Here is a 24,500-nt window from a genome sequence, read left to right on the forward strand (position 1 = left end):
TCCATTTCTAATTTATACGGTGGTACCTCTGGATGCGAATGGGATCCATTCCGGGGGCCCATTCGCAACCAGAGCAGTACACAACCTGAAGCGCCAAATCTGCGCATGCTTGCCACATGATTCTGTGCTTCTGTGCATGACATCGTTCGGCACGTCTGCGCATGTGTGAATCGCTAAACCCGGAAGTAACCTGTTCCAGTACGCAACAAGTTGATGTACGCAACCCGCAGTGAACGTAACCAAGGTATGACTATATTCTCATTTATACTTTAAATACTTAATCCATACATAACAACATATTCTTTTTAGAGCAGTGTTTTTCCATATACTCCTCAAAACATTGCCATTCTAATCTTAATTTTTTATTAGTCTGGAGCCTTATGACTGCTGTTAACTTTGCCAATTCTATAAATTCACTTAATTTACATATTCAATCTTCTTTTGTGGGTATTGTCTCACTTTTCCACTTACTAGCGAGAACTATTCTGGCGGCTGCCAGAATAGAAAAAAATATATTCTTATATCCATTTTGTCTATAAAATTTGCTACTTTATAAGTGTTACTGTAATCCTTCTAATATTTTCATCTGCTTACAGTGATATCCCAGATAAATTATAATTTCCCCCCATTCCTTATTGAAGTTGTAGCCTTCTTGCCTGACCTTTCAGGTCAGTTTTGCCATTTCGGCATAATCCAACATCTTACTTTGCCAGTCTTCTCTGGTAGGGACTTCGTCTTCTTTCCATCTCTGGGCTAGTAACATCCATGTGGCTGTTGTCACATACATTAAAAGTTTTTCCTGCTCCTTTGGAATATTGGCACCTACAATTCCTAATAAAAAAGCTTCTGGTGTTTTGTTTTTTAAATAAAAATTACCGGTATTTTAAACATTTTTTTCCAATTCATTATATATCATTTTCCAGAATGCTTTTATTACCTTACACGTCCACCATGTGATAAAAGGTACCTTCTTTTTATTTACATTTCCAGCAGGAATTTGTACTTGTCCTATACATTTTTGCCAACTTAGTAGGAGTCAAATACCACTGGTACATCATTTTCATATAATTTTCTTTCAAAGTACAACATGCCGAGAATTTCAAATCCATAACCTTTCCCAATCTGAATGTTGGATATTAGGCCCCAAACCCTTAGCCCAGTGAATCATTCATTGTGTTGTTGTTGTTGTTTAGTCGTTTAGTCGTGTCCGACTCTTCGTGACCCCATGGACCATAGCACGCCAGGCACTCCTGTCTTGCACTGCCTCCCGCAGTTTGGTCAAACTCATGTTCATAGCTTCGAGAACACTGTCCAACCATCTTGTCCTCTGTCGTCCCCTTCTCCTAGTGCCCTCAATCTTTCCCAACATCAGGGTCTTTTCCAAGGATTCTTCTCTTCTCATGAGGTGGCCAAAGTATTGGAGCCTCAGCTTCACGATCTGTCCTTCCAGGGAGCACTCAGGGCTGATTTCCTTAAGAATGGATAGGTTTGATCTTCTAGCAGTCCATGGGACTCTCAAGAGTCTCCTCCAGCACCATAATTCAAAAGCATCAATTCTTCGGCGATCAGCCTTCTTTATGGTCCAGCTCTCACTTCCATACATCACTACTGGGAAAACCATAGCTTTAACTATACGGACCTTTGTCAGCAAGGTGATGTCTCTGCTTTTTAAGATGCTGTCTAGGTTTGTCATTGCTTTTCTCCCAAGAAGCAGGCGTCTTTTAATTTCGTGACTGCTGTCACCATCTGCAGTGATCAAGGAGCCCAAGAAAGTAAAATCTCTCACTGCCTCCATTTCTTCCCCTTCTATTTGCCAGGAGGTGATGGGACCAGTGGCCATGATCTTGGTTTTTTTGATGTTGAGCTTCAGACCATATTTTGCGCTCTCCTCTTTCACCCTCATTAAAAGGTTCTTTAATTCCTCCTCGCTTTCTGCCATCAAGGTTGTGTCATCTGCATATCTGAGGTTGTTGATATTTCTTCCGGCAATCTTAATTCCGGCTTGGGATTCATCTAGTCCAGCCTTTCGCATGATGAATTCTGCGTATAAGTTAAATAAGCAGGGAGACAATATACAACCTTGTCGTACTCCTTTCCCAATTTTGAACCAATCAGTTGTTCCATATCCAGTTCTAACTGTAGCTTCTTGTCCCACATAGAGATTTCTCAGGAGACAGATGAGGTGATCAGGCACTCCCATTTCTTTAAGAACTTGCCATAGTTTGCTGTGGTCGACACAGTCAAAGGCTTTTGCATAGTCAATGAAGCAGAAGTAGACGTTTTTCTGGAACTCTCTAGCTTTCTCCATAATCCAGCGCATGTTTGCTATTTGGTCTCTGGTTCCTCTGCCCTTTCGAAATCCAGCTTGCACTTCTGGGAGTTCTCGGTCCACATACTGCCTAAGCCTGCCTTGTAGAATTTTGAGCATAACCTTGCTAGCGTGTGAAATGAGCGCAATTGTGCGGTAGTTGGAGCATTCTTTGGCACTGCCCTTCTTTGGAATTGGGATGTAGACTGATCTTCTCCAATCCTCTGGCCATTGCTGAGTTTTCCAAACTTGCTGGCATATTGGGTGTAGCACCTTAACAGCATCATCTTTTAAAATTTTAAATAGTTCAGCTGGAATATCATCACTTCCACTGGCCTTGTTATTAGCAGTGCTTTCTAAGGCCCATTTGACTTCACTCTCCAAGATGTCTGGCTCAAGGTCAGCAACCACACTACCTGGGGTGTACGAGACCTCCATATCTTTCTGGTATAATTCCTCTGTGTATTCTTGCCACCTCTTCTTGATGTCTTCTGCTTCTGTTAGGTCCTTACCACTTTTGTCCTTGATTATGGTCATTCATTGTATGCCATTCCAAAAGTAATCTGTAAATTTTCAACAGTAATTTATATTATTTTCTAACAAGTCTTTTTCAAATCTCGAGGTCCCATAACTGAAACCCTTCTTTTTATCTATCTTAAAAATACAGTGGTACCTCGACATCTGAACGACTCGACTTCCGAAGGTTTCGACTTCCGAAGTTGACAACCCCGGAAGTCTTTTTGCCCCACGCACCCTGTGCGTGCATTCAGAAGCGGCGCATGCAGTCGGAGCATGCACAGAAGCGCAAGACCGCGCTTCGCGCATGCACAGAACAGGCACTTCGACAACCAAATACTTCGACTTACGAAGACGGCCACAGCATGGATCGTCTTCGTAAGTCGAGGTACCACTGTATCGTTTAGTTGGTGAAATTGTAACCAATCAGTTAATAAATCCCTTATCTCTTCCAAATCCTTCAATTTCACCTGTTGTTCTACTTTGGTTAACAGTATGTTAGAATCATAGAGTTGGAAGAGACCACAAGGGCCATCCAGTCCAACCCAATGTTGCCCAATTACTTCTCATATTTAGTTTTTGGTACTTGAATCTCATTCATTACATCTTTAAGCAGTTGTACCAGATAATCTTATAATACTTTGCTGATTTCTTATAATACTTTGCTGATAAACCATCTGGCCCTGGCATTTACCTTCTTTAGCTTGTTTAATTGTCTCTTGCCCCTCCAGCACCGTTATTGGCGCATTTAAATAAATTGTTTTTTTAAAAAAATTGGGTAGTTTGTTTTAAATAATCTTCAATTTTCTCCTTATTTTCATTATCAACTCAGTATATACCGGTAGTTCTGTATAATATCTTACAAATTGCCTCATGTCTTTCGGATTGTCTATCACTTTCCCCTCCATATTTAATTTATACCCTGTTTTTTCCTTAACTGCCATGCTAATAATTTACCCGGCCTGTTGGCATATTCAAAAAATTTCTGCTTCATCCTTTTTATTTTCCACTGTATTTCCTGGTTTACTATCATTGAACATTGTTTGTTTTATTGACTCCTTTCCAGGTTTTTTAAACCAACTCTCATTTTTAATCAATTCTTCCAGTACCTTTCCACCAATCTTTTTTTTCTGATAGGCTTATTGTTGTATGAAGAAACCTTGCATTACTGCTTTACTAGCGTCACAGACCATCTTCCTATCTGTTTCTTGATTTAAATTTAAATCAAAATAATCCCTCAGGGCTTTTTCTGCTTTTCGTAAAATATTTTGGTAATCTAAAATTCTTTCATTTAATCGCCATCTAAATGGGGTATTTTTTTCTCTTAATTCGAGTAATACTGGATTGTGATCTGAAAGTGTTCTTGGTAATATCTCTACTTTTGGGGCATATATATAAAGTTCTCTAGAGATCCATACAGTCAATTCTTCTGCTAAACTGATGTGGTTCTGAGAACATGAATTCTCTATCTAGTAGGTGTTTAAATCTCCATGTCAATCAGATTAAAGTTTTCTACCATTTCTAGCAGTTCAAAAGCACGTCAAAGTACAAGTAGATGAATAGGTACCATTCTGGCGGGAAGATAAACAGCGTTTCCATGTGCTGCTCTGGTTCACCAGAAGTGGCTTAGTCATGCTGCCCACATGACCCGGAAGCTGTACGCCGGCTCCCTTGGCCAATAATGCAAGATGAGCGCCACAACCCCAGAGTCGTCCGCGACTGGACCTAACGGTCAGGGGTCCCTTTACCTTTACCTTACCATTTTGAAAAAAGTTGTATGTAGTCTCCCTTCCTTTGAGTCATTTTTTTATTGTCCTGTCCATCTCTAGGGATACTACCCCACTTGTGTCTCTCATTAATATTATCTTCTGATCCATATATTCAAATATTTTGTCTTGTAAAATTTTGTAAAATTCCAACTTTTTCTCATTTGGTGCATATATTCCAACTATTGCTATTTTCTCACCTTGTGCTTTTATCTGTACTGCAATCATTCTTCCCTTCTCATGCTCAAATAATTGTTTCGGGTCAAATTTGGGTTTTATGTATAATACCACCCCTCTTCTTTTTTTATCTAAATTTACAAAGTCCAATCCAATTCTTTTATCAAGACTCCTGTCTCTCATAGCTACATGAGTTTCTTGTAAGCAAATTAATATCTAAATTGTTTCTGTAACACGTTTTATCTTGTTCCTTTTTACTTTGTTGTTCAGCCCATTTACATTCCATGTTAATATTTTTAAGTCCACCATTCTGATTTAAATTTTTTATTATATCTAATTATGAGTCTTGTTCCTTTTCTTCTTCCTTGATTTCCCTCTTTATCCTCGGATACTCCTTCTCCCTTTCCCGCTGGCAAAGACTTCGTATCTCCTTTTTTATATATTTTCTCCAAAATTTCTTCGCCTCTGCTGTGTCTTTGCAGCCAATCCAAATTTCACCAAGGACATCTACCTATGACAATGGGGACAGTCACCTTCCCCCCCAGCTAGTCTGAGCAGCCTGCACTGGTTGCCCAGGAATCCTATGCCTCAGCTGTATTCCCCCCCCCAGCAGTCTGGGGGGGGGAGGCTTTTTGTTATCCCTTTCCCACCTCACCAGAAGCCTGAAAGCTTTTGCCAGTCTTTCAGTTATGAACACAAGCACTTCCCTTACGGCAGTGATGGCGAACCTAGTTTTTGGTTTGGTTTGGTTAAATAATTAGTTTTTTGTTTATTAAATACAGTTATATATTACAATTATACATTTTTATTATTTAAACTATAAATATCACAAAATTATGTTTTTTTCTCGAAGTGACACACCACTTGAGTTATGCTCGGTTTTTTGGCGAATTTTGACACACCAAGCTCAAAAGGTTGCCCATCACTGCCTTAGGGAGTAGATATATTGCAACGTTTTCTTGCAGATCTCACTTGCATCCTTTAAAAAACCAGGTGGCTGACAGGCCATATTGTGTTTTAATTTTCTGTTGGAAGCCGCCCAGAGTGGCTGGGGAAACCCAGCCAGATGGGCGGGGTATAAATAATAAATTATTATTATTATTTATTATTATTATTATATCATCTATGGCTTCCCTTACAGAGCCCCACAGAGTAGCACAGGTTGCCTGCACTCAAGAGGGCTGAAGATTCCCCAACTCCTGCCTGCCTCCTTACAGCATCCCAGCTGCAACAGTTCTTCAAAAGGCACATATCCTGCCCCCAAAACACTCTCTTGGCCAGGTGAAGAGTTGACTCTCTGTCTGAAAAGCACTTCCAAACTGTGGAGGATGCACACAGGTTCAAGAGGAAATACACTGTCCTTAATAGCATGGATGGGATTGGCACAGAAATGTTTATTACACCACCACTCTGATCTTTTCGTATTTCCCTTGCTTGTGGTTGCATCGCTTGAAGAGGCCAACTTTTAATTTCCTAACATTCTTCTGCAAGACCTCCAAATGAGGTCTTTTCAAATACATAATGAAAAAGTAAGCTTTGTAGACCAAAACAGAATAAGGAATATCTTCAATAATGACTTCATTCCATTCGAACGTCTGATATTAATAAACAACTCAATATCCAAGGCATTATTAAAATATTTAATTTGAAAGGAAAAAGGCAACTGTTTGTAGAATATATCCCTTTATTATTTCATGACTCACAAAATGGTTTAAGACACAGATCATCTGGTTTATTTTCTACGTAATTTTCTCAGTTTTGGGGCACCCTTGCCTTGTGGCAGGCAGCCAACAAAGTTACCTTTTCGTATGTACAGCTATTGCCTATGAAAAAAATTATACTTATCTATTTAAAGTAGAAAAATAACATCCAAGGGGAAAATTGTAGTCATGGAATGTACAAAAGTTAGGCCACAGAAACATTAGATTTGAAGAAGCATCAGATGTCAGAGATCAGCTCAGGACAGTTTTTGTTAGAAAGGCACTTTTTTGTTTTTCTTGCACTAAAACACTGTGTTTTTCATCATGCTTCCATCATGTCACAATAATTAAAACAATAGTTAAAAAGGCAATGTAAGTAAAGAGGAGAGTAAGTTAAAAAGACATAAATGCTAGGAATTAATGCAAATATTAAAAATAATTTTTTGGTCCTTTTATAAAATAGGTCACAGTGTTCAGGCAACAGTGATTCACTCCCTCCAATGCTTCCATTGGCCATTCCAGTGTGTAGATACATCTTGAGTTCATCAGTAGCTCCAAATATACATACACTTTTTGAAAGTTACCAGGCCTTCAGTTTGGCCATGCAGGTGTGTCCCAATACAATGGTTCTGGTAGCCAAGAAATCTATAATTCCGTATCCCTGTATCGAGATGCTTGTCCATAGTATCCACGTTTAGAATTGTCCGCTAGCTGTCGGCGATAGTCCTCCTCTTCTGCATCACTGCCGTAACTTCCTTGCTTATCTAGGTAAGGTCTACCTGCTGCTTTCTGCGGCTCTGGAGGTCTGGAACTAACATCAAAGCACATTATGTGAATTTACACACAGCTGGTGCTCAGAGAGTATCCCAAGCAGCTCTATAACCAGTTTAAAAGCAGTCTTATGACTACTTCCAAGGCTGTTTCAAGCTTTATCCCTGCCATATAAAAGGCTGGCATGGTGCTCTTCTGCATGGTTGTGCTTTGCACAAATAACAGTTCTGTTTAAAAGTTCCCTACTGCAAACATTGGAACCTGACCAGCAGGTGCCTGCCAGGGCCCCATTTACCTTTTGGCACCAGAGGAGGAAAATTAAGAGTCAATCCAACACCCCATTGTGACAAAAAAGGTCAACTGTTTACATTATTTGTTTTGTATCAGCAATCCATTTGCCCGTAAGAGGTTGACCATTCACTGCCATTTCACAGGACTCCTAAATCTACTCCCAATGGAGCAGGCAGCCTTGCCCAGGACTGCTGCCACAGGGCAAACGTGAATCAAGGCAGTTTCCCTGGACAACAGCTTGAAGCCATTACTACTTGCACAGGGAATAGCTTTCGGGTTGCAAATATTAAATCAGTGTTAACTAAGAAACAATTCTTCAGCATTTCATACACTCCCACTCCTTTAGGTCTCTGCAAATATACAGCCTAATCCTATGGATGCCTACTCAGAAATAATGACCCACTGTGCTCAATGAAGCTTCCAGAGCAGTGTGCCTTTAAAGGACTGCCGTTGTGCATGCGTCAACTTGTACATCTCGGTTACTGTGAACAACAGTCAATACAGCAGTCCTCTTTTTCCTCTCTCATACTATCCAAATCTTTTTTCCTCTGGAGTTATCGACAGTAAAATTAGTTAAGATAAGGTAAAATACTGTTGTGTTTTGTTACTTTTTTATTTAGTCCTTCCGTGTGCATGACATCTTACAATGTTACACAGTTGTGGTAGAGCTGATGAGCCACCCTTTTTATTCCAGCTTTGCTGCAGCTTCCCTACGTGGGAGTGGGTTAAGACCACACAACTGAATGAGTAGGAGAAACTTCACCATTGCATGGTTCCCGTCAGTGCATCTGTGTCTTCCACCACCACCACCATTCAGTCTTGAGAGGGAGGCTCTGTAGCTCTGCTCTACCTCAAGCGCTGCTACTGGCCAAAGTCAACATTAATCAAAAGAGTTTTGAGGGAGGATGGAGAGAAAGGGGGGGGGAGTACTTCCATGTATAGGGACCAGCAAAGGGGAATGGTGGAGCCAGTTAAGGAAGCAGAAGATCTTTGGTTGGCTAAGGACAGGAGGTCACAGCCAAGAATATAAGAAGAAACAAGTTAAGATGGACGAAGGGCTGTGGGCAGCTTTTAAAGTAAGGACAAGTGGCTGGTGCTGGATGCAGACAGGATTCCGTTCAGAACCACAATGAGCAATAGGAAAGAGGAGCAATTTTGGCACTGAAAAGGAGGTCAGAAACTTAGTTACTTGGAGATGTATATCAGTTATTATTTTTGGGAGCAAGTAAATTCTGCCAGCTTGTTTGTAGACCTCTATCATAACTGAATCCCTAACCCAAAGACACAAAGCCAGGAGCATTCACAAATAATTCCATTATTTTATTGTAATCCACTTTGGGATTAGTAATGATGAAGAACAGGCTTGAGATATAGTGAACATACACCTGAACATGCAGCATTTTACCTGGCAGCCTGGGTCCAGTTTGGGTCTGTTTTTTGTGTCTTGATTGGGACAGCATAAATGTCTGGGTGTCTCTGAGCTATTTCCACCTATAAAAGGAGAATGTATGATCAAAACATTTTGAAGTTTCCCTTAATGGGTGACTAAACCCAGTGTAACTGTGACATGTTAACAAGTTCCATTTCAGTACTTTACAGATTGTCACAGTATTCAAAAAGCATACAAAGCAGCAGAGAATAGAGCTATTAGCACACTGCTACTAGTACCTAAAAAACTACTTGTTATTGGGAAAGATTAAAACTGTAGAATATTTCTCTCTTTACCAACAAATCAGCCTAGCCTTGCCCCAAGTGGCTGTGCTCTAGAGGGTGCCACTGACAGGAGGAGAGGCCATTTGCTCCCGTTCATCCTTCTCCTCAGCAATCTCCAGCTCCACACCCTTCAACCCCATAGCTTAGATGGTCAAGGGGAATCAGCCAAAATCACCTCTATTACTCTTTCTGCAAATGGAACTGTGGATTGTAGCCAACAAACTTCAACAGGTCTACTGCTCACAGGATCTGTTTTTATGATGTTTCAATAGTTTGAGTGGCAATAATTTATAAAACAGACACAAATGCAAAAATCAGTTTGTGGTTCACTTCATACCCTGGCATTTTGTGCTTCTTGTAGTTCTTGCATTCGTTGAAGTCTTGCTTTGTGGTCCATTTTCTCAAATATTTTAACTTTCCCCAGCACAGATTTTGGTGTGTTCCCTGGTTCTTCTATCCCCTCCTCCGATTTCTCCTCCACCTCCGTTGATGGGACAGGTGGCTGAGAGGATTTCAATATGGGGCGTCCAAAAGTAGGTTTGATGGCTATTGGGGGAGGGGCCACTTTCATTGGTACTCCATAAGTTTCACTGCTAGCAGCATTAGGGCTGCCTGTTCTGGCTTCGTAATTCTTAGGGATATCATAAGGATCTTCTCTGTTTTGCGGTTTACCCTGAAAGCAGAAGAGGCAACAGCCAGTACAGCATTAGTATTTACATACAAGTAGCAGTTTTGGTCTGGAAATGATCAGCCACGAGAAACTGGTTAACATAGTTTGTAAAGCCTAAACCGGTTACTGATATTTTGAGCTAAGGAAAAACAGATAGTTGAGGTACCACACCGGGAAAAGGTTTAGCTAGTATGAAAATGTGGAGCTGTGAGTCAAGCAGGGAATATTGAGAGGCCTTCTGAGGAAAATGCTCTTAATAAGTAACCCTTATTAGCAAATGCAACACTCAACCCCCGTTAGTTGTTCTCTTCCTCTCCAGTTACCTTTGGGGGTTCAGGCTTGAATGCTGGAGGTGGGCTGGGATCTCTCAGAACTTCCCTGCTACCAGCTCTTCTCATTTGAGTTCTTGGTTCTGGGCTGGATTTCCTTAAACTCTATGGACAAGTAATAGTAGCTCGTTATGCAGAGTCACACAGTTCTTGACTTGTGGGCGGCATAGGTACAGTCTGCAACTGCTAGGAAAGGTGTTTTGTCCCCCCCCCCCCAAATATAATTCACCAGCAGCACTGCTCTTGTAAGCTTGTTTTTATTTGTCTGTGTTGGATCATATGACTTTCAGAGAATTTATTTTGGCTGTCTGCTGGATCTTGCCTGTTTGTCTTATTTTTTGCTTAAAGCAACTGTAAAGGATTTTTCACACTACTCTAGAGTGCATTTCAACAATAAGAAGCCCATCAATACTGCTGAGAGAACTCCAAACTACAGCCATTTTACCACAAGGTAAGTTGAAGCAGGGAATCCCCCCCCCCGTTAGAGCAATAATAATAATAACAATAACAATAACAATAATAATAATAATAATTTATTATTTATACCCCGCCCATCTGGCCGGGTTCCCCCAGCCACTCTGGGCGGCTTCCAAGAAAACAGAAATTCTAAAATACAGAAATCCATCAAACATTAAAAGCTTCCCTAAACAGGGCTGCCTTGAGATGCCTTCTAAAGGTCTGGTAATTGTTGTTCTCTTTGACCTCTAGTGGGAGGGCATTCCACAGGGTGGGTGCCACTACTGAGGAGGCCCTCTGCCTGGTTCCCTGTAACTTGGCTTCTCGTAATGAGGGAACCGCCAGAAGGCCCTCGGAGCTGGACCTCAGTGTCCGTGCAGAACGTTGGGGGTGGAGACGCTCCTTCAGGTATACTGGACCGAGGCCGTTTAGGGCTTTAAAGGTCAACACCAACACTTTGAATTGTGCTCGGAAACGTACTGGGAGCCAATGTAGGTCTTTTAGGACCGGTGTTATGTGATCTCGGCGGCCGCTCCCAGTCACCAGTCTAGCTGCCGCATTCTGGATTAGTTGTAGTTTCCGGGTCACCTTCAAAGGTAGCCCCACCTAGAGCACATTGCAGTAGTCCAAGCGAGAGATAACTAGAGCATGCACCACTCTGGAGAGACAGTCAGTGGGCAGGTAGGGACTCAGCCTGCGTACCAGATGGAGCTGATAAACAGCTGCCCTGGACACAGAGTTGACCTGCGCCTCCATGGACAGCTGTGAGTCCAAAATGACTCCCAGGCTGCGCACCTGGTCTTTCAGGGGCACAGTTACCCCATTCAGGACCAGGGAGTCCTCCACACCCGCCCGCCTCCTGTCCCCCACAAACAGTACTTCTGTCTTGTCAGGATTCAATCTCAATCTGTTAGCCGCCATCCATCCTCCAACCGCCTCCAAGCACTCACACAGGACCTTCACCGCCTTCACTGGTTCTGATTTAAAAGAGAGGTAGAGCTGGGTATCATCAGCATACTGATGGACACCCAGCCCAAACCCCCTGATGATCTCTCCCAGAGGCTGCATATAGATGTTAAAAAGCATGGGGGAGAGGACAGAACCCTGAGGCACCCCACAAGTGAGAGCCCAGGGGTCTGAACACTCATCCCCCACCACCACTTTCTGAACACGGCCCAGGAGGAAGGAGCGGAACCACTGCATGACAGTGCCCCCAGCTCCCAAGCCCTCTAGACGGTCCAGAAGGATGTTATAGTCGATGGTGTCAAAAGCCGCTGAGAGATCCAGCAGAACAAGGAAACAGCTCTCACCTTTGTCTCTAGCCTGCCGGAGATCATCAACCAGTACGACCAAGGCAGTTTCAGTCCCATGATGAGGCCTGAATCCTGACTGGAAGGGATCCAAATGGTCCGCTTCTTCCAGGCGTGCCTGGAGTTGTTCCGCAACCACTCGCTCAATCACCTTGCCCAAGAATGGAAGATTTGAGACTGGGCGATAGTTGGCCATATTGGCCGCATCTAAAGATGGTTTTTTAAGAAGCGGTTTAATAACCGCCTCTTTCAGCGGGTCTGGGAAGGCTCCCTCATGGAGAGAAGCATTTACCAACCCGCGAAGCCCATCGCCCAGCCCTTCCCAGCTAGCTTTTATAAGCCAGGATGGGCAAGGATCAAGGAGACAGGTGGTTGGTTTCACTCGTCCAAGCAGCCTGTCCACATCCTCGGAGGTAACAGATTGAAATTGATCCCACAAAACTTGACTAGACAGGACTCTAGCACTCCCCCGCCCCGGCCCTGCTCCCACGGTGGAGTCTACGTCTTCCCGGATCTGAGTGACTTTATCTGCAAAAAACTTTGCAAAAATCATTGCAGGAGATCATGTGGCCCGTACTGGGCCCGGATGGAGCAGGTGGTTCCGCTAAATTGCGAACCACCTGGAAGAGTCTCCTGCTGCTGTTTTCTGCAGATGCGATGGAGACGGTGAAGAAGGTCCTCTTCGCCGTCGCCATTGCCACTTGGTAGGCTCGAAGTTGAGCTCTAGCCTGTGTCCGGTCTGATTCAAAATGAGTTTTCCGCCACCGGCGCTCTAGCCGTCTCAACGACTGTTTCATCGCCCTCAGCGCCGGGGAAAACCACGGGGCTGTCCGGGCTCCATGCAATCTGAGAGGGCGCTTCGGAGCCAGATAAAACTTCTTCCTTTCTACATAGGAGTGCACAAAATAGACACCAACAACTCAAAATGCCACTGAATTTTCCACCCACATCGCTTCATTGAGCATGTTTTACCACCTAATGCTCTGAGAGAAAAACAGCAGTCTTCTTCTGGACATCTCACCTCCTCCTGCTGCTGCTGCTGCTGCTGCTGCACAGGCTCGGAGGACCGACTAATGGAGGAAACTCTGGGCTCGTTGATTGGTTCATCAAGCTCGTTGTCTGTGTAAGCCCCACCTTCTCCATCAGTGTCTTCCATGTCACTGACCAGTCGGCTGTCACAGCTCAGATAGTCAGCGCCCATTGCTGTTAAGTATGACATACGGTCTTCCAGGTCATCATCCATTCCTTCCAGCTGTAAAGGGATTTTGTGAAGAGGTTACGCTCTCCTTGTCACATCAGGGCTCACATTATGTAACACAGTAAGACACAGAATAAAGTAGCTTCAATAGATGGGTCTACCATGTACCATAAAAAGCAACGATAGCACTCCATTTTCACTACTAATAGCAACATGAGATACTGGAAGTTTTCATCACCGTATTTTCCGTTCCATAAGACACACTTTTTTCCTCCTAAAAAGTAAGAGGAAATGTCTGTGCGTCTTATGGAACGAATGCATGGTGCCTGGAGCCAAACTGCCCATACATAAAACAAAGGCATTTATGGGCTTTTAGCTTAAAGAAAAGCCAAATGACATAAGTGTATGAAATTATACATGTCATGAAGAAAGGATAGGGAAATGTTTTTTTCCTTCTCTCACAATGTTAGAACTCATGGACATTGAAAGAAGCTGAATCTTGGAGGATTTAGGACAAACAGAAGAAAGCTCTTCAGGATGGCCACCAACCTGGACGGCTTTAAAAGAGGATTAGACAGTCACAGAGGAGGAGGAGGAGAGGGCTCTTAACGCCTGCTAGCCACAAGGGGTTACATTCCGGGTCCCCGAGCGCCTATGTGAAATCACCTAAAGTGGGGGGCACCCTCTAAACAACTTTTATTAGCTCTCTCTTCAATCCATACAGAAATTACAGTGGTACCTGTTTTGCGTAAGTAACCTCTGGGTTACGGAATCTTTGGGTTATGGCCACGGCCAACCTGGAAGTGTATACTTCCGGGTTTTGCCGCGTGCGCATGGACAGAACACTGTACTGTATCCAAAAATATCCACAGCTAGAACTGAAGCTCTGGGGCCGGCAGGAGGAAGTGGCTGCTGTGCTACCCTGCACATCAGCTGTAAGGTGGGGAGGCTGAGCAGTGTAAACAAAGCCCCACTGTGCCTCTGGTCTCTTTGGGGCTTCCTCCGCCCTCCCTGACATCGTCTTTGGGTTCCAGAAAGGGTCTCATTGTGACTCATGAAGATTCTCCAGCCATCTCCCTCCATTTCCGGGTATGAATTTATTTATTAAAATATTTCCCAGTGCCACATGCATGCACGGCTGCACACGAGTCAATCATGCAGAAGTGGGGGGATGCCTGTACTCTGCCTGCAATGTTGGTTGTAGTCTTTTCCTGAATTCCTGTTGCTGGGAAGTGCAGGAGGGGAGAGGGCTGCTCTTGGGCTCAGGTCCTGCTTCTGAGCTTCTGATGGGCATCTGGTTGGCCACTGAGAGAACGAGATGCTGGCCTTACCCAAAAGGGCTGCTACATTCTTATGACCACCTACCTTTCCTTCGGAGACCCACACAGCTTCACTTTGTTGTTGATGAATAGTATCTTTTAGGCTGCCATACCAACCATCATTGGCTGAATTTAGATCAATAGTAGCTGCAGATATTTTTTAAAATAAAAATTGGTTATATTTTCAAAACATTAGTCTCATACACGACACTATAATACTTCAGTCATTTTAAAAACAATAGAATTTTCTCCATAGTGTTAATGTTCTCCACTGATACCCTGTTTCCCCTATTTTAAGATGTAGTCATGAAATAAGCCATAGCAGGATTTTTAAGCATTCAAGGAATATAAGCCATACCCCGAAAATAAGACATAGTGATAGGCGCAGCAGCAATGCCGGTTGCGGCAGAAGGGGGAAAAAATAAGACATCCCCTGAAAATAAGCCATAGTGGGGGGTTTTTTGAGGAAAAATAAATATAAGACTGTGTCGGTAGTTATTCTAGCCTCCCTATAAAATCATTAATAAGCTATGCTGCTGTTGATTTTAACTGATGAGAATGCCAAGACTATTTTTTATCTTCCTATCACTTCAAACCATTGTTTCTTATCCTGATTTCAGAAGGAACTGTTTTTTATAGCATCTTTAAAATATTTTGGAAACACAGTTGCATATTCTGCTATCTACTGGAAAGATGGAGCAACAGATTCGACCAGTTATGTATTTAATGTGGTGGGCAAGTTGAGAAGTTAAACTAAAAACCTTATTGTATGGATGCTTTAGCTGAGATCCTTGCATTGCAACTCTAAAATTTCATGATTCTGTGATGAAAGGAAGTACAGGAAAAAAGCAAGAAAGGTCTTTCATGCATGGGACGAAGTGACCAGCATATTTAAAAAGCATGGGTCACACACCATCCAATACATAATCCCTACTCGACCTCCACTGAAATAAGACTTGCTTAGTGCAGTGAGAAGGGCTGTCATGTGAAATTCACTCTACACCTAGAGATGCTTTCAAAGAAAACCAAACAAAGAAGCAAGCAAGCTATTTCCACCTACCTGTGAAGAGATGCGAGAAGGTCCTCTTCAGCTTATTTGCTTGGTCATACAACTTCCTTGCGCTCTTGTTGGAGGTGGGAATTAGCCTTTGCCTCATGACTTTCACACCCTGCCTGCTATCTGGGTTGAAAAAAACTACAATCGGGAACCACTGGGTGTAGTTTAACAGATCCACAGCTTTGGGGGTCACATCCAATAGAGCATGCTTATCCTGTTAAAATTGCAGCAATAGGAAAGGTTACAACATCCCCATCCCCAGTATCTCCTACTTGGCTTCCCATTGTGATAAAACTCGAAGAGAAACGGCCCAGGGGTGGGGTGGGGGAGTGAATATGCGTACCTGCTCAATGATTTGCCTCACAGTATTCAAACGCACAACGCCAGTGGACTTTTCTGAGCCTGCATCTTTAGGCTCGGTTTCTGCAAGAATAATACAGCTATGTCATCACGTCCTTAATAACGTTTCCGTGGATCACTAAATGCTGAAGGATTGTGTTAAGAAAGGAGCACTGAAAGACTTACTGGCAGCATGAAACATCTCAGGCAAGTCACTGCAGAGTTTCTCCATTGCTACGTCTGCAATGGGACCAAAGATCACCACAGGGCGCCGAAAACCAGCTGAAAATAGAAAGCTGCATATGACTAGTTTCTATTTTATAATGACCAAAACAAAAACCTGGTCCCTCTAAAATACAGAAATGAATACCCCCAAAATCATCATAATCATCTGTAAAATACGTGAGGACATTTTGTCCTCACAAAGGGGAACGTTCCTCACAATTCAGACATACTTCCACTGGGAATTGGCAGAGGCCAACAAACAGCAGCTGACACACTGAAGAGGCAATTACTTGCAGATACCTCGCAAGACAAATTTAATTTGTTCCAGGAGTCAATTCGTCCTATGCTTGCTCTCTTGGCTCGGGGAAGGCAGGCAGGCAGTTCCTATCTGCTCCGGGGCTGTTGCCGCCTGCCCGCCTGTCCCCCGAGCTGAAGCGCAGTGGGCGCTGCTTGCCGGGGCTGTTTTGCCGCCTGCCTTCCTCTTGGCCACAGCTGCATCCCTGCGCTCCGCCTTCTCGCCCACTGCCGCCTCCACCGCTGCCATGCTCGCCGCCACCGCTGGGCTCCCTGCTTCTTCCAGGGGGACCTCACGCCTGGAAGAAGCAGGGAACCCAGCGGGGGCGGGCGAGAAGGCAGAGCGCAGGGATGCAGCCAGGAGCGCGATCAGCTGCATCCCTGCGTCCGATGCCACTCTGTGCGAGGCGGCAGGGGGGAGAAGCGGAGAATAAGGACCTGCTCCTCTCCACTTCTCCCCCCGCCACCGCCTTGCACAGAGCAGACATCGGATGGGGGATTGGAGAAGCGCTTCTCCAATCCCGTCACCGCCTGCCTTGGCAAGCCCCAGCAAGCAGCGCCCGCCGCGCTTCGGCTCCGGGCGCTGCTTGCCAGGGCTTCTCGCCGCCTGCTTGGCAAGCCCAGGGGAACCAGCTGTAGCGCGGAAAGGTGGCAAAGGAAGATCAGCTGTCAGCTTCCCACGCTGACAGCTGATCTTCCTTTGCTGCCTTCCCGCGCTACATTCTATGGCTGCGCTTTGCAAGATGAAGCAGCGGCCATAGAAAACCTCGTCGCCTTGCGAGTCCCTCGCACAACGCAAAACGCTTTCGTCTTGTGAGTTTTCCATTGCGCGAGGCGTTCGTCTTGCGAGGTACCACTGTACCCTTCACACAATGTGACTCTATGAAACATGTCTCACACGAGCTTATACAGCAAATGTTTTGTTCTAACACAGTCAAAAATAATTATTAACTCTACATCTTAGCAGCTATTGCTTCAGTATGTTTGCTTATGTTGAAACAATCCCTACATGTCTCTTAAATTTTATTTTAAAATAACATGTCCCTTAACACTTTTGAGCAGTCACAGGTGTGTCATGCTGAGATGCTAACTCACATTTAACCAGAATAAAGTTGGCACTCCTTGCTAAGCTTTCCACAAGAAATATTGACAAGAGGTCTCTTGAAAAAAAGAGTAATTCAGATTTGAAGGGCATTATTACTGTTTTGTTCCAACAAAGAACATTCAAAGCCTGTTTTCTTGAAAATACCTATTTATTATCCTAACATATACGATCCACACTTATCTATGAGAATGAACTGTATTCTAGCCAATGTAATATCAGCATGACAGCAGATAAGCTACACTTAGAGAAAAAATTAAGCATACATTTTCACAACACAGTTCAAGAAAAGGGGGCGCACAGCAGCATTGACGGAGAGAGTGCCTTGCCCTGAGTATTTAAATGAGCCAGCCTGACTTTGAAAACTGACTCACACATTACAAGTTACAGGTAGGTAGCCGTGTTGGTCTGATGTAGTCGAAACAAAAAATAAATAAATAAATTCCTTCCAGTACCACCTTAGAGACCAACTAAGTTTGTCATAGGTATGAGCTTTCGTGTGCCATAGATATCTGAAGAAGTGTGCATGCACACAAAAGCTCATACCTATGACAAACTTCGTTGGTCTCTAAGGTGCTATTGAAAGGATTTTTGTTTGTTTGTTTGTTTCACACATTACAGTTATAACAGCAGCACAACAGAAGCTCAACTGTAATGTCTGAAATGCTTACATGTCTTTATTTAACTTCTCAAAACATTATGAACACACTGTGTGTTGGTATAGTTTGTGTTTCCATATTTTGTATTGTGGACTATTCCTTTATTTGGCAGCCCACAATATTCACAGGAGGGGCATGCAGAGGGACTGGTTACTGAAGGGGGAACAAACCCTCATCTAAACAAATTTAATGTGATGTTTTGGACAGGCCACAAGATGGTCGTGACCAGAGACAGACTTTACCACTTGCAGTTAGCCTAGAGATAAAGCCAGTTGGGTTGATTTGTTTAAGTTGCCAGAAAAAATTGCTGTAGCTGTCTTTTAGAAATGAGGAAATGAGCTGCCAGTTTTTATATGCTGTCACTCACTCACCCTCCCGGAGCATGACTCGCTCATAAGCTGGAAATTTTGTGCTAACAGATGCAATTGCTGTCAAATCTTCACGGCTCTTCTTTAGATTCTTTTTCATTCCAGACCGTTGGCCACGCATCCGCCAGAAGTCTGCCCTGTCACTGGAGCCATCTCTCTGAGCATTCTGAACACTGGCCATCTGCTCAGCCCTGAAAAAGAAACAGCATTTCGTCCATTTGTAAAAGTCAGCAAGTCAACTTGTGTGCATTTTTGCAGGCAGAAAAGCATATAATAGACACAACTGACTTGAATATGTTACCTATACATAGGAATATAGTGAAGGGGGCTGTCCCCTTCACTATATTCCTATGTATGTACATGTCAAGTCTTTGGCTGCTTCCCCTAATACATCCTGTAAGGGACAGACCACACCCCTTACAATCCAGCTCCAGTAATGAGGCTGAAAGGGAAGAGCTCAGAAGCAGAGGGGAGCGGGGCTCTGACAGCATCCAGGAGTCGTCCTTCCAGCCTTTGCTATCGGGAAGGGAGGGGGAGGAGTATTCAGGGGCGTCTAGTGGAGAAGGATCAAAGGGGCGTCCTTTCAACTCCTCCTCACGCAAACGTAGAGGGAGGAGATTTGGCATTCCGAAACTGTTATGTTGGAAACGTTCCAGGAGGGGGGTATTGGGAGAATCTGAAGGAAGCAGCTAGACTTGTGTTCTTGAAGCTCTCTTTGCACTGTACATAGAATGCACAATAAAAGCCTTAAAGACACGGAGGCTTGGAGCGTCATTACTCTGGAGTAACCTACAACACCTCTGACACATCCTGACATCAGAAGCAGGGACAGCAGTGTGACACAAAAACCCCGTTACATGTTAGATGCATGAAGTAGGCCTTTGCCTCTAAATTAAATCAAGAACGAATAGACTAAAAAACAGTTTCTATCCAAGAGCTATAACCATCTTAAATGCTGTAACTAAATAATATGATCTTGGGGAGTTGTGATGGGTTTGTATGTATGTGTGTGTGTGTGTGGCTGTAATTGTGGTTTTTTTTAATGGGTTGGCATTCAATTTTGTTGTACTATGTACAATGACAATAAAGTATCTGTCTATCTATCTATCTATCTATCTATCTATCTATCTATCTATCTATCTATCTATCTATCTATCTAAATGTGTCTCTTTCCTCTTCTCCATAAGAGTAAAACACAACCATTTATTTATATGAGACCAAATAAAGGGGTGTAACCCAAGGACACCACTGGGGAAGAGGATAAAGATGCTCTCTAACCCAAGTGACCCTAGTAAATAAGAATTGAGTTCTGAATGTACTTATTTACATGCTCCATCTGTTTTTGATAACACTAGGCAGAGATGGAATAAACTACTAGAGATAGTAAATCAAGTACAAAATTAACATCATGATCTACACAGGTTATTAAGGCACCTGCTTTTGTTTGGAATCAGGCCCTTCTCCAACTCGCTCTCAATCCGCACAGCCAGCCAGTGACCCAGTTTTCCATCGTACAGCGTATCGACCACTCGGAAGACCTCCCCTCTGGTGAAGGCTAAGCTTTGCGGCATTTCCTTTTCACATTCAAAATGTGTCCTTATGAAGAAAGAATCTCCTCTGCCGCAGGCCATTATATCTCTGTAAACTAGTGAGAAAGACCACATCTAGTTCAATTATTTTTCTCAGTAGGTCTATAGCAGGGCTTTGGGGACTCTCTTAGAAGACTGCTGCAGTCACCACAGAGAAACTACCAGACATTGTAGATTTGCAAATATTTTCCACAAGAATCTGCTGTGTGCAAATGACTGAAGAGCCATTAATACCTCAGGTTACAGACGCTTCAGGTTACAGACTCCGCTAACCCAGAAATAGTACCTCGGGTTAAGAACTTTGCTTCAGGATGAGAACAGAAATCGTGCGCTGGCGGCGCAGCAGCAGTGGGAGGCCCCATTAGCTAAAGTGGTATCTCAGGTTAAGAACAGTTTCAGGTTAAGAACGGACCTCCGGAATGAATTAAGTTCTTAACCTGAGGTACCACTGTACATGTAATTTTGACTTAAAATCTGCATGGAAATGAGAAGCTTTAATTATTTCTACTAACCCACTTTCTCCAATAGGTAAAGGTAAGATGCAGTAAAATCTTTAAATATGAACAGAGCAAAATGGAGCAGCTGACTACTGGTATATTTGCTGGTTACAGGTAGGTAGCCGTGTTGGTCTGGGTCGAAGTAAAATAAAAAAATTCCTTCAGTAGCACCTTAAAGACCAACTAAGTTTTTATTTTGGTATGAGCTTTCGTGTGCATGCACACTTCTTCAGATACAGTGAAATAGAAGTCCCCAGGCACTTATGTAGAGAAGGGGTGGGGAGGGGTGGGGATGGGGAGGGGAGATCACTCAGAAGGGTGGTGGAAGTGGGTGATTGACTGACTGATAGCTGTTGATGACCGAAAACGACTGCAAATGGTTTTGCATGAAAAAGCAAGGGTTGAGATGGCTGAAGATCGCTTATCATGTATAATGAGATAAGAATCCGATATCTCTGTTCAAACCAGGTCCCTCCATTGTTTTGAGCTTGGTGATAAGTTGTAATTCAGCAACTTCTCTTTCCAGTCTATTTCTGAAATTCTTTTGTAGTAAGACAGCTACTTTGAGATCTTGTATAGAATGTCCTGGGAGATTGAAGTGTTCTCCTACTGGTTTTTCTGTCTTCTGGTTCCTGATGTCAGATTTATGTCCATTTATCCTTTGGCGTAGGGTTTGGCCTGTTTGTCCAATATAGAGAGCTGAAGGGCACTGTTGGCATTTGATGGCATACACAGTGTTAGAAGATGAGCAATTAAATAGTCCTGAGATGGTATGTTGGATGTTGTTGGGGCCAGTAATGATGTTGTCCGGGTGTATGTGGCAGCAAAGTTGGCATCTGGGTTTATTGCAGGGTCTGGTACCAGTGTCCATGTTAAGTCTGGTGGTTGTATTATTGTGGGTGAGGAGTTGTTTAAGATTGGGTGGCTGTCTGTAGGCAATGAAAGGTCTTCCTCCCAGAGCTTGAGAAAGGGAGCTGTCATTGTCCAGGAGAGGCTGTAGATCTCTGATGATGCGTTGTACTGTTTTAGCTTGGGAGCTGTATGTGATGACTAGTGGTGTTCTGTTATTTTCTTTTTTGGGTCTGTCTTGCAGCAGGTTCTCTCTAGGTATCAGTCTGGCTCTGTTGATCTGTTGTTTAACTTCATCAGGTGGATATTTTAGTTCTAAAAAGGTTTGCTGTAGATCTCTTAGGTGAGATTCTCTGTCTGTAGAGTTGGAACAGATGCAGTTGTAACGTAGGGCCTGGCTGTATACGATGGATTGTTTGGTATGTTTGGGATGGTAGCTAGAAGCATGTAGATATGTTTGTCGGTCAGTTGGTTTTCTGTATAAGGTGGTGTCTATACGTCCATCCTGTATTTTTATAGTAGTGTCCAAAAAATGTATTTCTTGCATAGATTGGTTCATTGTTAGGTTGATGGTGGGGTGAAAGTCATTGAATGTCTGGTGGAAGGTTTCCAGGGTCTGTTGTCCATGTGTCCAGATAATAAAAATATCGTCAATGTATCGCAGGTACAAGAGAGGTTTGAGTGGGTAGGAGTTTAGGAAACGTTGTTCTAAATCTGCCATGAAGATGTTGGCATACTGTGGGGCCATGCGGGTGCCCATGGCTGTGCCGCTGATCTGGAGGAACAGGTCATTGGTATATTTGCTGTTCATCTACTACACTGAGACACACCTTGAGCTATAGATAAAAGCAGGAAGTACATAAACAAAAATTACATGCCAGGTGCCTACCATCATATTTGCTCTGGGCCAGAATTGTCACAATATCTCCTTTGGGAATTTCCAACAGGTACAGAACAGCATCCTCTCGAATGATACCTCTGAAATCTTGAGTGTTTACCTGATACAAAACCACCAAACAGAATTTAAGAGAATATTCCTTTGATACAGACCACCAAAGAGGAAGAAGCTGGTTTTTATAATGCCTTTGGGCAAAAATATTAATTTTAGCCAACCAACTTTACACATTTCTGTGTTTTATGGATGGGTTATATTCACTGAGGGCAGGAACATGTCAATCTCCCTCTCTGAACTGACTCAGAACCAACCATTTCTCTACTAGCAAGCACAACCAACTTTTAACCACTCTACTTCTCCCAAAAATAATGTTTTAGATGTGTAATTTGGGGTGATCAGACAAACTGTTTCAGAACAGTTTTCCTGTTACAAGAGCTAAGTGAATACTGCCTTGAATGAGGCTAAAACCATTGGATTGTATCCAGAGTAAACCCAATGAATCAATGGTCATGGCTAACTGGTTCATTTATTGCAATGGGTCTTATTTAAGAAGGATTTCATTGGATACTTAACCATGGTCAGCAGCTGCATGCTTTAGAACAGAGGTTGGCAACCTAAGGCCTGCAGGCTGGTTCTGGCCCAAATGGGTTCTGGATCTGGCCCACAGGCAGTCCAGAAATCACCACATGGTTCTGATTCATATCTTTGGGGCTGTGCCATTTTTTTTTCTCTCCCTGATGGCGGCGCTTCCTCCTCCTGGCTTCTCCCCCACCCTGCCTTTGATTGGTGCCAGAAGCACTGTTTCCCTCTAATTGGTTGCAGCTTTCTTTCCTCCTCCTCCCTCCCTCCTCCTAGAGCCGAGAGGAAGGGGCCTGGGCTTTGTTTGTGCCAGCATGATTGCTCGATGGCCCTCTCCGGCTCTCCCTTGGCTCACTGCTCCTTCTGCCGCCATGAGTGGTTCCGTTCTGAAACACCCTCCCAGGGTTCTGGGATGTATGAAGCCTTGTTTTCCCCGTTTTTAACTCCGCTGCTGAACATGTCTCCCCCTCCAAGACGGGAGAGCGGAGAACACGCGTCCTTCTGCAGAAGGAACCACTCGCTGCAGAAGGACGCGTGTTCTCTGCTTTCCTGTCTTGGAGGGAGAGATGCGTTCAGTAGCAGAGTTAAAAACGGGGAAACAAGGTTTCGCACACCCCAGAACCCTGGGTGGGTGGGTGTGTCTCAGAACGGAACAGATATGCTGCGCCGCAGAACGGAGAACCTTTGGAACTTTATTGTTTTTGATGGAATCTTTGGCTCCTGTAGTAACGAGAGAGTGAGCATGCATGCACACGCTCCGGCCCACAGCAAGGTTTGAGGGACAGTGATCCGGCCCTCTACTTTTAAAGGTTGCCCGACCCCTCCTTTAGAATGCCCGAAGAAGGCTTAAAGTTATTTTAAACTTTTTAAATTAGGAATCCCATCCAAGGTTTTGAAACAAATGCATTTACTAAAATATTGTTTTAAAAGAACTTTCATAGCTACTTATATTGAAATACAGCAATTTCTCCACTGAACCGTGCAAAAAAACAGTGCTATGCAGAACCATGTATACCTTAAGAATCTGGTCTCCCTCTTGTAGGCCTTCCTGCTCTGCAGAGGTACCTTCTTGAATTCCAGCAACAAATATTCCTACATCATTCCCACCAGCCAGTCTGATGCCCACGCTGTCACCTTTCTTGAACTTCACCATCTTTGTACCAGGACTTGAGAAAGAAAAGGAGTTTTAGAGATGATTTGAGTTGTGTATGAGCATTGACTGCACATGAAAGCTGAGGCAACAAGGTCCCCATGTGAAGACATCACCACCACAAACTTACACATTTAAAGCAGCCATGGGATTACAAAAGTATAGGGATTTCCACCACACTTACAGTATTTCATGTGCTGTATACTGAAACATAGTGGTAGGGGAAAAGGTTGACATAAAACAGTGCACACCTTGAGCTGGTAGTCAACTCTGTGGTCACCAATGGAAAAAGGCAGCCACAATAATGGGAACAAATCTGGCTCCCTGTGAACACATTCCATTGCATCCTAGCCTCGTTTTACACAATTGTGTC

General features: G+C 43.6%; 1 protein-coding gene across 5 annotated transcripts in view; it reads right to left on the bottom strand.

The window, feature by feature from the left end:
* Positions 1–6,208: 6,208 nt before the first annotated feature.
* The window catches only part of TJP2 (tight junction protein 2), an 84,522-nt gene continuing 66,230 nt past the window's right edge, over positions 6,209–24,500 (bottom strand). For 3 of the 5 annotated variants that reach the window (XM_035099637.2, XM_060280043.1, XM_035099639.2), the window contains 13 exons: positions 23,993–24,143; positions 22,393–22,501; positions 20,003–20,213; positions 18,572–18,759; positions 16,107–16,202; positions 15,925–16,004; positions 15,585–15,795; positions 14,571–14,671; positions 13,029–13,259; positions 10,236–10,346; positions 9,580–9,915; positions 8,935–9,020; positions 6,209–7,278 (listed from right to left, as the gene is read on the bottom strand). In XM_035099637.2, coding sequence (XP_034955528.1) covers positions 7,113–7,278; positions 8,935–9,020; positions 9,580–9,915; positions 10,236–10,346; positions 13,029–13,259; positions 14,571–14,671; positions 15,585–15,795; positions 15,925–16,004; positions 16,107–16,202; positions 18,572–18,759; positions 20,003–20,213; positions 22,393–22,501; positions 23,993–24,143 — 2,077 coding nt within the window. In that variant the 3' untranslated portion in view covers positions 6,209–7,112. The remainder of the gene's footprint in view (positions 7,279–8,934; positions 9,021–9,579; positions 9,916–10,235; positions 10,347–13,028; positions 13,260–14,570; positions 14,672–15,584; positions 15,796–15,924; positions 16,005–16,106; positions 16,203–18,571; positions 18,760–20,002; positions 20,214–22,392; positions 22,502–23,992; positions 24,144–24,500) is intronic. The other 2 variants (XM_060280044.1, XM_035099640.2) reach the window with 1 other exon arrangement.

The sequence above is a fragment of the Zootoca vivipara genome, chromosome 11 (genome assembly GCF_963506605.1).
Source record: "Zootoca vivipara chromosome 11, rZooViv1.1, whole genome shotgun sequence".
Lineage (NCBI taxonomy): Eukaryota > Metazoa > Chordata > Lepidosauria > Squamata > Lacertidae > Zootoca > Zootoca vivipara.